At 30.2% G+C, this 14,547-nt stretch overlaps 4 protein-coding genes across 4 annotated transcripts in view; 1 reads left to right on the top strand and 3 right to left on the bottom strand.

Moving 5' to 3' along the window:
* Positions 1-3,364, top strand: part of LOAG_18408 (hypothetical protein) — a gene marked incomplete at both ends in the record, with an annotated part of 5,410 nt that extends 2,046 nt beyond the window's left edge. The window contains 8 exons of the mRNA XM_020451066.1: positions 370-538; positions 717-809; positions 1,000-1,116; positions 1,631-1,783; positions 1,870-2,062; positions 2,535-2,623; positions 2,788-2,904; positions 3,182-3,364. Coding sequence (XP_020305184.1) covers positions 370-538; positions 717-809; positions 1,000-1,116; positions 1,631-1,783; positions 1,870-2,062; positions 2,535-2,623; positions 2,788-2,904; positions 3,182-3,364 — 1,114 coding nt within the window. The remainder of the gene's footprint in view (positions 1-369; positions 539-716; positions 810-999; positions 1,117-1,630; positions 1,784-1,869; positions 2,063-2,534; positions 2,624-2,787; positions 2,905-3,181) is intronic.
* Positions 3,365-5,251: 1,887 nt separating this feature from the next.
* On the bottom strand, positions 5,252-7,014 carry LOAG_07568 (hypothetical protein; the record flags this gene model as incomplete). The annotated part of the gene is made up of 5 exons (XM_003143101.1): positions 5,252-5,458; positions 5,701-5,795; positions 6,042-6,223; positions 6,621-6,715; positions 6,913-7,014. The coding sequence occupies 5 exons, from the start codon at positions 7,012-7,014 to the stop codon at positions 5,252-5,254; spliced, it is 681 nt and encodes a 226-aa protein (XP_003143149.1).
* Positions 7,015-7,684: 670 nt separating this feature from the next.
* Positions 7,685-11,910, bottom strand: LOAG_07567 (NEK/NEK6 protein kinase). Its single transcript, XM_020447479.1, has 10 exons — positions 11,741-11,910; positions 11,365-11,478; positions 10,845-10,935; positions 10,097-10,256; positions 9,554-9,727; positions 9,180-9,288; positions 8,775-8,977; positions 8,339-8,452; positions 8,091-8,192; positions 7,685-7,921 (listed from the first exon to the last, which is right to left on the bottom strand). Exons 3-10 carry the CDS (start codon positions 10,904-10,906, stop codon positions 7,829-7,831), a joined length of 1,017 nt encoding a protein of 338 aa, XP_020302296.1. The 5' UTR covers positions 10,907-10,935; positions 11,365-11,478; positions 11,741-11,910; the 3' UTR covers positions 7,685-7,828.
* A 497-nt stretch (positions 11,911-12,407) lies between these two features.
* The window catches only part of LOAG_07566 (hypothetical protein), a gene marked incomplete at its 3' end in the record, with an annotated part of 3,117 nt that continues 977 nt past the window's right edge, over positions 12,408-14,547 (bottom strand). Inside the window, exons 3-6 of the mRNA XM_020447478.1 lie at positions 13,828-13,992; positions 13,498-13,648; positions 13,256-13,325; positions 12,408-12,740 (exon numbers count right to left, since the gene is read on the bottom strand). Of these exons, the coding sequence (XP_020302295.1) occupies positions 12,408-12,740; positions 13,256-13,325; positions 13,498-13,648; positions 13,828-13,992 (719 nt within the window). The remainder of the gene's footprint in view (positions 12,741-13,255; positions 13,326-13,497; positions 13,649-13,827; positions 13,993-14,547) is intronic.

Below are 14,547 nucleotides of genomic sequence, written 5' to 3'. Positions count from 1 at the left end.
GCTTTTCTAACTTTATGTTATCAGTAATACTTTCCTTACTTTCTTAACTTTATTATCAGTAAGTACTTTTTTCAAATGAATTCTGCTGTAATCTACAATTTGTTGGTTTGATAATCTATTTCAAATTTTTAAAATTTGAAATTCAAGTTGTAAATTTCATACTACATAACATTGATTAATCTTTTACTACAATTATATATTCTCTTGTTTTTTTTTTCAATAGTTCAAGTAGAGCCTAGATCAAAGATCAAGAAATTAGTAATAATTGAATTAATGATAATGATAATGTTTCCAGTTTTCAATTAATGATAATGTTTCCAGTTTTCAATTAATGATAATATTTCCAGTTTTTTTTTTACTGATTTACAGGAAATTTGTACAAAATTCTCCAATTTATCTCGCAGCTATTGATGAATTAACTCGTGTTAATAGCACTTTTGCTAATTCTCTCATTAAACTTCAAATACGAAATTCTTATAGTTGTAGCATTAATTTTTTAATGCTAAAAGTGGTACATCGAATGGTTGTATGGCAGAGGGTAAGTTTTCAAAAATAAATTTAATATTTATTTACGCTTAAGTAAAATTTACTTCAACTTACTACTATACATTAAATATAAAAAAGAAAAAAAAAAGGAAAAACCAAAGATGGTAGGTATTCGTTTTTTAGCATTAAATTTTATAGATGAAAACATATAATTAGTGGTGCCAATTTAGTTACTTGGAAGAATGGTTGCTGCGCTTTTGGAAGAGAGTAATGAAGAGACAATAGCGCCACAGCTAAGTAGTTGTCGAGTTGCCGTGGAAAAGGTTAATAATGAAATTTATTCAAATTCAATTATTTATTTACAATATGCTTTTCTGTTTTTTTTTTTTTTGGTAGACATAATTCTTTAGATGGATGGACTTTCTAAAACAACTGACCATTCGGATGATTCGAACCATTTATCAATTCTTTTAATATTATGCTTTTTTTTTTTTTTAATAAACATTTATTTAGGTTGCATCATTTAATGCTGAAAAAAAATCGACACTTGAAGGATTGGTTCATTTTGCGAAATTTGTTGAACTTGGAAATGATTTGAATATTGTTGATGGCTTAACCGATCCAAATCGAGTAATTTCATTGTTTTTCTTTTTTTTGTAATAAATAAAAGTTACCTTTATGAGAAAACTTTATGCATTTCCATCATATTTAAATTTAATACTATTTTTTAAATTTCATTATTTAATTATTTTTATATATTTCACTTTAATAGATCCCGTACATTTCAAATATTTCACTCTATACAACTCATTTGTTTATCATCCCATATTAATTAGTTAAACTGAATATTATTGGAATTAATTTGTTGTAGAATTCTAACTGAAATAAGACAATTATTGTTTCACAATTTGCAATAAAAGAATTTTTATTTAATTACAAAACCAAAACAAATATTAATTAATTAAATGCTGGCAAAAGTTTATTTGGTTGATAGAATGCTTATATGTTCCAGGTTAATTATGTCACCAATCGTTCAGTTGTTTAGATATTGTAGCAGAAAATATTACAATCTGTAACTGTAACATTTACCAACAGGATGAATGTTGAAAGTAAAAATATCATAAGGTCAAAGTTTAATTTTTAGAGATTCATACGTCAAGGATGGTTATGCAAATGGACAAAACGTGGTTTTATACCTTATGCAGTGATACTTTTTAATGATGCTCTATTATTTGCTTATCGATCACAAACAGATGGTTTTATACGCAATGCTTTTTTACCGTTACGAGGAATGACAGTAAAATTTTGAATAATTAAGTTTACTTTGTATTTTTAGATAAATATAAAATAGTAGTTGACTTTGATAATATGCAAATTTTGCAGATAGAAGAAGGCGATGCATTACATGTTACCATCGATCCAACCATTTGTTTTACAATACAAGCAGTTAGCCGGACATTTTTACTATCCGGTGATTGTACAAGAGTTCGAGATCTTTGGCTTGAAGAATTAACAAAAGCTATTCGAAATGCTAAACATTCCAGAATTGAAGAATTACCTCAAACTGAAACATTTGGTTAATTAAAATTTTTTGTTTTATTCAACTTTTTATTAGAAAAAGTAAATGATTGAAATGTTGAAATATTAAATTATTATATTTAAATTTAATTTGATTTTTCTTCATTACTTATTTTCTTGTTCAAAATGAAACATAATTAATTTGTTATGATAATTGTAGTAATTATGGAAGGAAGTTTAAATGATAAATTTACACACAGTTATGATATGTGGGATACATATGAATCAACCAATATATTTGGTTTGTTGCTATTTATCATTTTTAGAATTTAATAATTATTTCAAATCTTTCATTTTAATTATTTAAATTAATTCTGTCTCAGTTCCAATTAAATTAGTGCCTTAAATTAAATTACGCTGCTAAGTGATATGTATGAATTAAGCAAATTAAAAAATTTCTCGAAATATTCAAATTCCAATAAAATTCATCAAATATTTATAGAAGATCAATTATAGTTGTTTAATTTCAGGTACAAAAGTTCTTCCAACTATGCCATATAGTACATTGGATGTATGTTGGTATCGTCATGCCACTTTAGGAATTAATGCAATTATTGCGGTAAAGTAGTATATCTATTTCAATTGATCTATCAAAAGTTTAAAGTTGCAAGGGTTAAATCTTAGTTTTATAGAAACTGATTTAAATGATTTATTATTTCATATTTTTTGTTTGCATTCAATTTTAAAAATTTAATTTGCAAATCTTATTTATTATTTCTTCAGGCTCCGGCCAATCAAATGTCTGGATATTTGTTGCGTAAATTCCGCAATTCCGCAGGATGGCAAAAATTTTGGGTTGTGCATGCAAATTTTGCACTTACATTCTTTAGATCACATCAGGTAGCAACATAAATGCAATTGTATACTATGTATAGAATGCCAGATGGCTTATATTGCTAACTAATTAACGAATTCACAGTTAATGAATGAGGAACGAACATCATTCTAAAACATACCTTTATAAAATATGTCTGATCACAAAACAGGCTTAGGAAAAAGCGAAGCTTCAGATTGCAAGACTCAGATCAGATAAGCTAATCAGTCAAGGAACGAATAGATCAAAACAAATCACTAAATAGTTGACGTTAAAATTACTAACTGATAAATTGAATTTTAGGAGCATAAACCGGTAGCGATATTACCAATCATCAATTATCACATATCGTTGCCACAACTTAGTGATAAAATTGATTATGATAACGTTTTCAAAGTATCATATAATACCCATTGTTATTTCTTTCGAGCTGATAGTCTGTATGCTTTCTCAAAGTACGTTTGCCAACAGATTTTTTATCTTTAAAGGAAATTTATTTTGGTATTTCGTAATTTATGTTGTTCCGTTACTTCTACAGTAATTTCTTATCTGAACGTTGGAGAGTTATATGATATTCGCTTTTTATCCTCTATTAATCCCGTTCTACATATTAAACTGACAATCCTAAAACAAAATTTGAAATCAAAATAAAATTTTAAGTTAGCATGAGATTTCATATAACTTTCCCCAATAAATCATTTATGAATAAGAAATTTGGGAAGACAAATTTAAAAAATGTGTTGTAAGTAAATTTAAAAACCCATAAATTTCGATATTTTTGGAGAAAAAGTTTAAACATTCTTAAAAAATTTCGCGCTAGGAAAGAAATGATAATTTATGAATTAAATGAAAAAAAATATATATATATATAAATTATTCAATTTTCAGATGGTATGAATGCATACATGAATCAACCATCAACAGTAGTCCTCTGGATCTCATTGCAGGCCTTTCATCTAAATAGCACCACAATATTATGTGACACTTACAGCTCGTCATCAAATCTCGTCTCATTGTCGCAAAAAACATTTTAGCCCTCATACAATTGATGCTAATCTGGTGGTCCATCTGAAACTATATATATATCAATTAAGATAATAAAGAAGTGTAACATGTTACCTGGATATTTGTTCAAAATGCATAATTTCTAATTTAGTATGATTAATTGATGCGATATACTTACTGATCAACTTTCGATTCATTTGTTTACTATCAATTTATTCCTCATCTCTTTATTAACACATCTCAGAATAAGCTATGCATAATAAATCCTACCTTTTTCATTTCTCTTTCGAAATTTAATTTAATATTTCCATTTTGTATTTCCATGCAAGTTATATAATAAAATCCAATGTTTCATGCTGTATGATATATTGCCGAAAAAAAAAAAATCGCTGAAAACTGATCAATTTTTCAAATTCTTGGGAAAAAAAAAATTTGTGATACTAATAAACAAATATTTATTTTAGCTTTATAACTTAAAAAATTTACTAATATATAATATTGAAGTATAAAGAGATCACTGTATGGTTCAAACATTCTACACGTAAAACATCAGAATACATTAACAATTTAATGATGGCATATGATATTATACAACGTCGTATAGTAACGGAAATAAGCACACAACTTATTAATCGGAATTACGCACGCGCCTCTACCATATATAAGCCTTGTAGGAAAAATTGAAATAAAAGTTTTTGGTTTGTCGGGTTTGATTTGGAAGGGTATATTCTTAGGCACAGACGAATATTCTGAGAAGGTATTCTTTTGTTTTGGTTCAGGAGGAAGTTAATTAATTCGCAGAGGATAGGTTGTAATAACACAGAGGATAGTAGTCAAAATATTTAACGAAGAGAGTTAGAGGATACAATGTACGGTGCAGTCCTTGGTTGAGTGTTTAAAAAGGAAAATGATGATCATCTAGTTATAGCTTTGAGTATATATACAATTTTAATTAACTAGATTTCCTTTTGGATAAAGAAAAACTGTCAAAATCTGATTACAACAAAAGGCTCTGTTTTCAACATTAAGCATTGCAATTAAGATTGGTTCTTAGACAAAGAAATCTAGCTTATAAGTGTGCTTTGCTTCCATAAAAAAAGGAAAGGATGTGAACTTAAATAAAGATAACAAAGAAAAACGCATGAGACAATGAATTTGAGGAATGTAAAATGATTGAATGATTCATGACATTGTTACAATTTGTGTGATTAATTAGTACATTGGTTTATTTAATCATTTTATTTCATTTGGAGCTTCGCGATATTCGAAATTCGCGACAAGTCTAGGAAAGAACGCTTTGAATGGCTCTATTTTGAAATGCACGAAAACATTGTATTACATAAATGAAATATGGAACACTTTGATATATCACTCAATTTTCACTTTCATTACATTTTTCATTGTAGCAAAAACAATCGTTATAGCACAGCAAATAACAACGAAAATAGTAATAAATAAAACGAATTTTAGTAAAGACGCATTTCCAGTTGGTACTTTGAACTGTACTGTGTTATACTCCAAAAACGGTATCATCAACCACTCGCAGTGTGATTGGTTTGAACAATCACAAGATGCCTACAAAAAACAAACATTAAAAAAGGAAAGAAATTTATAGAAAACGAAAATTTATTCGAAATAGCTGAAATTTATTCAAAATAGCTTGAAATTTGAGCTAACGTATAAACGGTGTTTCAAAAAAAAACTGTCAACATCATCATTATAAGTGATTCCAAACATGAGTCAGTAAATCCCATCAATGATGGGATTAATTTGACCAGAAAATTTTAATATATCAAGTAATTAGTTTTAATTCATACTTTAACTAAATACTTCTTGCAATGGCTTGTCAGGAAAGTAGAATTTTCCACGCATCTTAAAAGCAGCTGTGGAGCCGATATTGTAACTATTGCATCTGAAATTAAAATCCATTCAGGGATATTTTTGAAAATGTAAACAAACACCTTTTTCCCTTATTAGTTGATTCATTTTCTCGTAAGATGACTTATCAAAGAATATCAAATTGAATGAAATGGCAACAATCGAACAACTGGTAACGTAAAAGATAAAATTCGATATGAAATAGCAGTGATATGCATAATACTCGACAGCTAATTAAAGTTGACAAACTATTTTAGTGACTGGAAAACAAAAAGGAAACCTGTTCCGGTAGCAGCATGATAACGCAAATGTATTGCCAGTTCAAAATGCTCTTTGTGAACAAAATTTTTTCGTAATCCTCGTTTTGAACACACATAAAGTGGCGTATTTTCCGATTTCTCTCTTGAAGCCTCAACATCGAATGATACTTCTTCACATGTATGAGTTGGATATTCTTTCATGCTGCAATACTGCTTTTGTCAAAGTTTCAATTGTTTTCCTTCCTTACAAGAAATGAAATGGAAGTTTCTTTTTTTTTTCACATGGTGCCGACACATACTTAATGAATTTAGCATCATAGTATTCGGGGTAATAAAGTGAATAGTTCTAAAACAATAAGGCAGAGCAAATTTGTTTGCAACGTTTTATTTCTGCAAACTTGCCCAAAGGTAATCATAGCTAACTAATGGCCAATTAGTGTTAACAAAATTTCGTGAACTTTTTGTATAGAAGTGGCAGTTTAGATGGTTGTCACAACATAACAATGACAGAGTCTTCTAGAGCTTTTAAAAAGTTCAAAAAATACAACTGTCTGCTAGCATTAGAAGATTGTAATATATAAAAAACCTCAAATGAATACCTGTCAAGATCGACATATGCACCTGCAGGAATCATAAATTTATAGGCAATTAAACAATCCATAAATCGATTTGCACTACCGATATTAACATCCAACTGAAGATGCCGATGGAAACCATTTCCACGGCCATGAAATTAGATACTTTAGATTAAAAAGATCGCACACTAAATAAAAAACAAAACTGTGGTTGTTAACTGACATAGGTATTACTACTAAATAAGGATTTCGAATTCAAAAAATAAAAAAAGTGGCGTAGAAAGCTCTATGCTATTTAGTTAAAATCTACACAAACCTTTATATCAACTTTACGTATCGTTATCGCATCGATCCAACTGCAACCCTGACAAAAAACCAGGCCAAATAGAGCAAAAGGAAGAAAAATATGAATAATCATACTATTCCAGAAACTCTCATCATTATGCTAAAAAAGTTGACAATTTTTCTAGTAATTTCATTGAAAATATCCTTTACAAAAACTTCATCGAGAATTTTTAGCAACGTGTCTTTAGATCTTCTCAATGCTGAATGCAACTGCCAAAGTTTTAAGAATAATCCTCAACTTCGGATTTGCAATGAAATACAAAAAACAGTTCATTGATGGAATTCACATTTTTTTATTTCCGATTCTTTCCACAATCAGTAAATCTATTAATTACTGAAGTCAGGCAAAGTAATACAACAGGAAAAATGAGACTTCAAAAGTAAAAATGAAATCTCACAGTCATATAAACAAAACTTATTTCTTTCATATATATTCGTATACAAAATGAGTGATATCAGAGACCAAAATTTCAACGACTTGCAAACAGAAATAGAATAAATGGCGGACACAAATTTAGGATACTAATTGCTGATATCTTATGCTGATCTCGCTTGTTGTTAGGTTGTGAAAGTATATTCGAAACACTAAGCCTTCCATTTAACAAAGAGCAATGTTTCTTTGATTGGTTAAAAACTAAGGTACATACTTTCGTCATGTTTCTTTTTTTTTTTTTTTCGCCGCGTAAATATCGTAGTATTTACTATATGAAGATGACAATAAAACTCTTTATCCATAACTTTATGTTTTTGTAAATGAGAATATCAAGTAAAGATTTTTGAACAAAGGAACTGGAAAAATATATAGTTTGCGAAAAAAGAGTCAATAAGTACCTACAAAGAAGCATCAACAGAGCAATCTATTTCAATTTGTTTTTCAAGTGCATACACTAAGAACTAAAAGCAACGGCAGTTTCTGTACTTGAGTCAGCATCACTTCGGTTCCGATAATGGGGTCTTATAATGGTTTTTGCTCCTGCTGACTGCAATAAGTAAATTATGCATGGAAATATAGTAATTGTCATATTTAAGCAGCAAAGATAATGAATGCTGGATGATAAAGAAAGAAAAATGAACACAACTTTTAAATATGAGGAATAAAAAATTGAAAAAATCATAAGGCTCAAATATATGATAATGAATAATGTTTACCTGAAAATGCGTATTCATCTGTTCCGAAATATTAAGTACTTCAGCAACATCAGGACGCTTACTTGGATCCGAACAAATGCATCGAGATATTAAATCACGCAACTGAAAACAGTACTTACTTTTATAATACAACCACCCATCAAATTTACTCGTTATGCTAATTAGTGATGAAACCTGTAAATGTCAAATCCGGCTATTTCAAACTTGGATAATAATGTAAAACTGACATAATATACTAAGAATAGAACCTGTTGTGAATAAATATCAGCTGGTAAAGGTGGGTATTCGCAATTTTCAATCTTTTTGCACAGTGAATATAAATTCAGCTTATCACCATAAAATGGTGATTGTAACGCAGCCATCTGCAAAAATTTCAAATATGGAAAAACATGAGCGGAAAATATTTCTTCAATGCAGGATAATGAATTGAATGACCAGCAAGTTCATGACAGAGTTTTCAATTATTCTTTATCTCATCTGTTCGTCAAGTTTTGCTCATTGAATTCATTTCGATCTTACAGTCAACATACGATAGTATCTTTGCTCAAGTTAACTGTTGTTCAACTATACCAGCTCCCAAAAGTAATAAGATATTTAGATCAAATTTTGAGATAGAATAAGGATTAAGAAAGAAAATAATTCATGCATTCAAGTTTTAGCAGAAATGGAGATGAACCAACTTACCTCATATAATAAGCAACCAATGCTCCACAAATCTGATTTAAAATTATACCCATTCTCTTGTATTCTTTCGGGACTCATATAATACGGTGTACCAACTAAAGAGTGTGCCGCTGTAGTTTTCGAACTGAAAAATCTGCCAAGGCCAAGATCTCCAAGCTTGACAGCACCATCCGCAGTAATGAACACGTTGGCTGGCTTAATATCTGCACAGTACATCATATGATTTACGTAAGAAATATGCTCTTCTGTGATAACAAACAATTTACGGATGAACACTACATGTAACGAGTAGTTAAAGAGAAACAAATAACATAGACTAGAATTAAGAATGAAACTAATCGCTTACAGTTAACTTATGAATAAGACATTCTTATTGATATTGATAAGCTGTTAAGTGGAACCTACCTCTATGCATGATTCGTTTCGAATGCATGTGCTCCAGTGCACGCACTAATTGTACAAAGTATTTCCAAATGGTGCGTTCAGGAATAAGACGCCTATTTTTCTTGAAATGCTATAAAAATACAAAAAAATTCAAGCTTAAAATTGGTAAGAAATAGTGAGTGCAGCAAAGAACGAGCGTAATAGCAAAAATTTAAGAAAGCTACAATACCATTAATGTGGAAATATGGCAGTGATAAATGCTGAGCACACCTCTTAACATTCTTCGCACAGGCAATCTCACTTTATCACATGCCTCATTTCCATTATAAACCCAAAATATTACATATACGGATGTAATAATTTTTGTATTTGAAAGGAAAACCTCATGAACTAACCCTTATCATACGACTTAGATCACCTGCGTCCGCTAGCTCTAGAACAATGTTTAACTGATTGTTTTCGATAAACGAAGCATAGTATCGGATAACATTAACATGATTCAGTTGCTTTAAAAGATCAATTTCTTTGATACAATCTTGTCGAGCCTTCGCATCAACCATATCATAAACCTTAAGTAGGAATATAAAAATAAAGGATTTAAGGAAATTCAGATGATGCTTTGGTAATGAGAAGGGAATTTTTTGGACGTTAAAGACTTACTCATAAAAACGAGCAAGAATGATTCATAACTTACTTGCTTATAAGAATTTCAGTTTTTTCCATTGGCGAATGCTTCGATACTATATCGACTGTTACAAAGGAAATAAAAGAAAACTCTTCATTACCTTAGCATAAATATACCGCAAAATACTCAAATATGAAATAAAGGTTAACACCTTCAAATAAAGTCAATTTCTTATCAGATCGCAAGAGCATATCTAAATGGTCAATAATATTAGATGAAATTTTATTACAATAAACCCTCAGCAAATAATAACCTGAACTTTCTTCAATGCAACATAGCTACCATCTTCCTTGCATCGCGCCTTATACACTTCCGAAAACTGTCCTTTACCAATTTTCTTTTCAATTTCAAATGCATCCAATTTTCCATATCTTGCTGATAAATCATTCATCGACATTTGCTCTTTTATTTCCCTTAAATTATGACATACAGATTTCTGCAGTAATAAGTTTATGTTTGCGCTGGAAAACAATATGTTATATGAAAAACTTAAAAATCCACTCAACCTTCTAAAGCATAGCTTATTAAATATGCAGTTTACAAAATCCGAGAATTAAGGTGAAGCGAGAGAGAGAGAGAAGAAGAATCTTATGATAGTAATGAACAATTCAGAAATTACCGACTTCCTTTAATCTATAAAAAGTTGCAGAAAATAGAGAAATTTCGATTGTTTCTTAAATGTTTATATTTGTACACCGTTAGATTTTCTAGTTTGTAAGATCAGCGATAAAATTATGCTTGGAAACATTACATTAATAGAACTTCTAACATAATATAGTACGCTCTGATCTTTGGTCAAAAAATATAAGTTTAATAATAATGTTGCTAACATCAAAAACAATATGAAAAAAAAAGGAAAATTTCAAAAACTAAAGAATAAGCAAACTATTTATGTTTCTAATAAACAACAAATAATATGGATACGATAAGAAAGGAAAGAGAAAGAACAATGATGTAGTGATAGGATGTTTAGAGCAGTGTGCGCGATCCATGTCACTCACTCTTTATAGTGTGATGATGCCACCATAACTCTGCCATCACAGTGTGATATGAAGTGACGCATGGCGATGCGAAATGTCCCGTATGACAGTGCTATAAATGATAGACAATGTCATTTGCGGATTCAAAACTAATATTTGAAATGATCAACTTCAAAAAATTGCTTTCATTTGTTATAATTGGCATTTATTATGATGAAGTTATTCTAAATATAGCTAGCTAAAGTAATACTGCTACCCGTCAATTGTCTTACCTTCCAATATGAGTATGGGCAACTATCATACATTAGATTGTAAGTATCTTGGCATTCTAAACTAAACTTTATTCATCAAATTATAGCTAGTAGTATTTCAAAGTATTTCGAACTTATTTCAAAGTATCTCGAACTTATTGAAGTTACTTCCGTTGATTTTAAAAAATTTCAAAAATTTCCAATACTCGGAATTTCTTGGGAATTTTCGACTAAATTTACTTAGTTATATAATATTTTATACATATATTTATGGAATATTTTGTACTTACCATTAATCAACCATCACATGATGACATATAATATTGCTTCTGAACTGCCAACATCCATTGCCCCACTAGTACATTTATAATGCTATAGGATATAGCACATTTCACTGGACCATCCTAGTAATTAGTTTTTGGCACAGTTTGACAGAGATTATTTCAAATGAGTAAGATATAAAATGACCACATTATCCACATACCGGTAAATTCCCTCGACTATTACTATCACTAATTTCAAATAATTTACAGAAGCTGATCACTTTTTTACCCTCCTATATAAAACGATGGAAATAAGCTTTTACTATTAATAATCTTATTATTCGAAAAAATATACCAAGTATAATGTTAAATAAATTATTGTAAATCATTTGATAGCTTTTACCTTTTCCTGCTTTGAAAAAAATCGCAACAATAACCAAAATTGCTATGGAATGTCGTAAAAAGTATAAAATTGAGATTTTCATTTGACGAATTGAGCAATGATAACAGCTTATGTTGTATACGGACAGACATATCAGTAACACTAACCCAAAATTTGATTAACAGTAAAAGCTTACCATGCACCCAAGTTACCTACTTTTAGTCCTACTTCAATGTTTAATGAAAGTGACAAATTGCAGGTCTAGATGGGAAGGGGGATAAGAGGGAAGGTCGTGTCTTGAAATATCCAAAATAACACTACTTCACCAATCTTGAAATATCCAAAATAACACTACTTCACCAACACTTTTTTTTCTCAATATTTGGTAATCCTTGTGACAAAATACATTTCGAAGATAATTTAACTTGTTTAATACAGCATGATATTACAAAGAAGAACGAATATACAGTACTGTACATAGCTATACTGAAAAAAGGAAGTATAATAACACCAGTCCAAGACTTGAAAAAGTCATCCGTTCTTGAACAAAACTGAGAGGTGATTCTTCAAATTTTGAAATAAAAACTTTACTATCTCAGAATATGCTATCAAGTTGGCATCAAACTGCAACCACTTACTATTCACCTCTTATTGTAGAAGAAAATACCTTATCCTTCTTATATTTTTGTCAAGAAATGAATTTATCGGCAAAACCTCTTTTATCTAACCCACCTCTATCCATAACATCATCTAGTAACTTCATAGCTAACTTACTGCACATCAAATCAAAAGATTTTTCGAGAATATCGAAACTTTTTTTAGCCATCTCTACGTCACCCTCCCGAAGTGCCATTACAAATTCGTAAAAGTAGAAATACAAATCCTTGGATAATGAAGAATCTTTTGGTGGCAACTCCTTCCATGGTACTTTCCGTTCTTTTTCTTCCTTTTCATCAAGTACTAGTGATGACTTATCATACATTGATAGCAATAAACGATGTCGCGCAGATATATCATCGTTCTGCAAATTCTGTTTGGAAAATCCATCAAGATAGTCATACTTACACTTTGCAATCAACATGCTATCCCTCCGCATTGTGTGATAAATGTTCTTTTTAATACATTTGTATGCTATTCCCTTCTTTTATTTGAGTCCCATAGCTTCAGTGTGTATCATCTGACTGCCTAACAAAGTTCGAAACTGTCCTTAGTTTCCAACGATATCAGCCTTAGAATACGCACAAAATCTCTTCTTACAGCTGAAGTTCTGGTTTGCACCTTATATGAGTATTACTTTTTAACGGTGATACCTTTTTTAAGTACCATGTCCGTTCTTAATAGTCCAAAAAATTACCTTACTTTGGACCAAATAGCACAAAACACTGAAACTAAAACTGAACTAGTGAAAAGTACTGAGTTGAGAAACGAATGACTGTACAATAACAGTACTAGTTATTAAGTTCAGGTAGATAAATTACGCTAATTATGCTAAATTAGATAAGCTACAATATGCTCATAAATTAGAAAATTCCTCACTTTCCGCTGTAAAAGTAAAAGTACTGACGCTACTTCGCAATCCTTCAGAAGTTCTTCACCGTAACCAAATCTAAAAATCGAAAAGACTTTCATCGATCTAAAATATTCAGAGAGTCACCATTTCGATTTTAATAAAAGGCTGACGTAATGATCTAGCAAAAGATTCTTTCATTCGAAATCTAGACCTTAAAATGCTTGAATAATCATTATTTTCGAAGAAAAAAAAACAAAAACGTATTTACTTTGGATTATCTGTACTCTTCATATGGAGTGTCCACAGGTCATCAACAGTTGCAAGTGCGTCTGCATACATCTCCAATTCGATCTGGCAGGCTGCTAATTTCTGCAAAGCCGCCAAGTGACTACGAAATTCCACTTTCAATAATTCTGCTCCTTAAAAACAACTGAATATATATATATATATATATATACATATAATAAACAATCAAATGTTCTTACTGTCGCAATAATAGTTCCTTCTTTTTTGCTCTATTTCTCACCATATAAAAATCCTGAACAACAAGTTATTTTCTCACATATTCCCACAAGTAAAACGGGACTTTCATACAAACCTCGTAACAAAAACGGTAACGCTTGCTGATGTTCATCAATGTCGCACAGTGTGGAGCCGAGCTCAGTGCAGTGCAAACCAGCCAACCAAAATCCCTGATGATCGAGAATTAACTCAATTGCTCGATTGTAACAATCCTGCATATAATTCAGATGATCGGAACAGGCTGCAATCACATAAGATATAACTGACTTATAAGCTGTGGTCAGTTGAATTAAGTTAATCAACTCAATTACTCGAACATGAAAACACTTAATTCAACCAATTCATCTACCTGAATATGAAAATATTTAATTCAATCAACATATCGGACCAAATAATTTTCTCTCTACTGTCTTTTATTTTTTATTTTTCTCATATAGCGCTCCCTTCATGAGCGAACAAATATTCTTTTTGTTATATTAAATAGCACAGTGCAAATCCTTGATAGCAACAGATGAATAGATAATTGAAACTTTCAACAGCACTTCTCAAATGAACTATGCCCCATTTCTTCAGAAGACTTACAAAGAGTGATGAATTAGTTGAATTAGCTCACCTTTGCACTGAAAACCATTAAAAAAATTTGCTTAGTTCTAAAGGAATCTAGCCATTACTATAACAATAACCTCCTAATACTACGACAAGTAAAAATTTATAAAGCAAATGAAAAATATAACCCAGTATATTCATTTCGTAATTCCCGCATTTCTGTCTATTTTTGAAGCATCGAGCAGCCTTC

The sequence above is a fragment of the Loa loa genome (genome assembly GCF_000183805.2).
Source record: "Loa loa unplaced genomic scaffold supercont3.296, whole genome shotgun sequence".
Classification (NCBI taxonomy): domain Eukaryota; kingdom Metazoa; phylum Nematoda; class Chromadorea; order Rhabditida; family Onchocercidae; genus Loa; species Loa loa.
The sequence above is the reverse complement of the archived record's forward strand: the minus strand, read 5'-3'. Positions and strand labels throughout refer to the sequence as shown.

Excerpts from the sequence above, each read along its gene's own strand:
- LOAG_07567 (XM_020447479.1), bottom strand. The coding sequence starts at position 10,906 with ATGCGTCACTTCATATCACACTGTGATGGCAGAGTTATGGTGGCATCA. Across the intron at positions 9,289-9,553 it reads ATCTAAGTCGTATGATAAGG|CATTTCAAGAAAAATAGGCG; the intron begins GTTAGTTCATGA and ends GTATTTTTATAG. Across the intron at positions 8,978-9,179 it reads GAAACGAATCATGCATAGAG|ATATTAAGCCAGCCAACGTG; the intron begins GTAGGTTCCACT and ends TGTACTGTGCAG.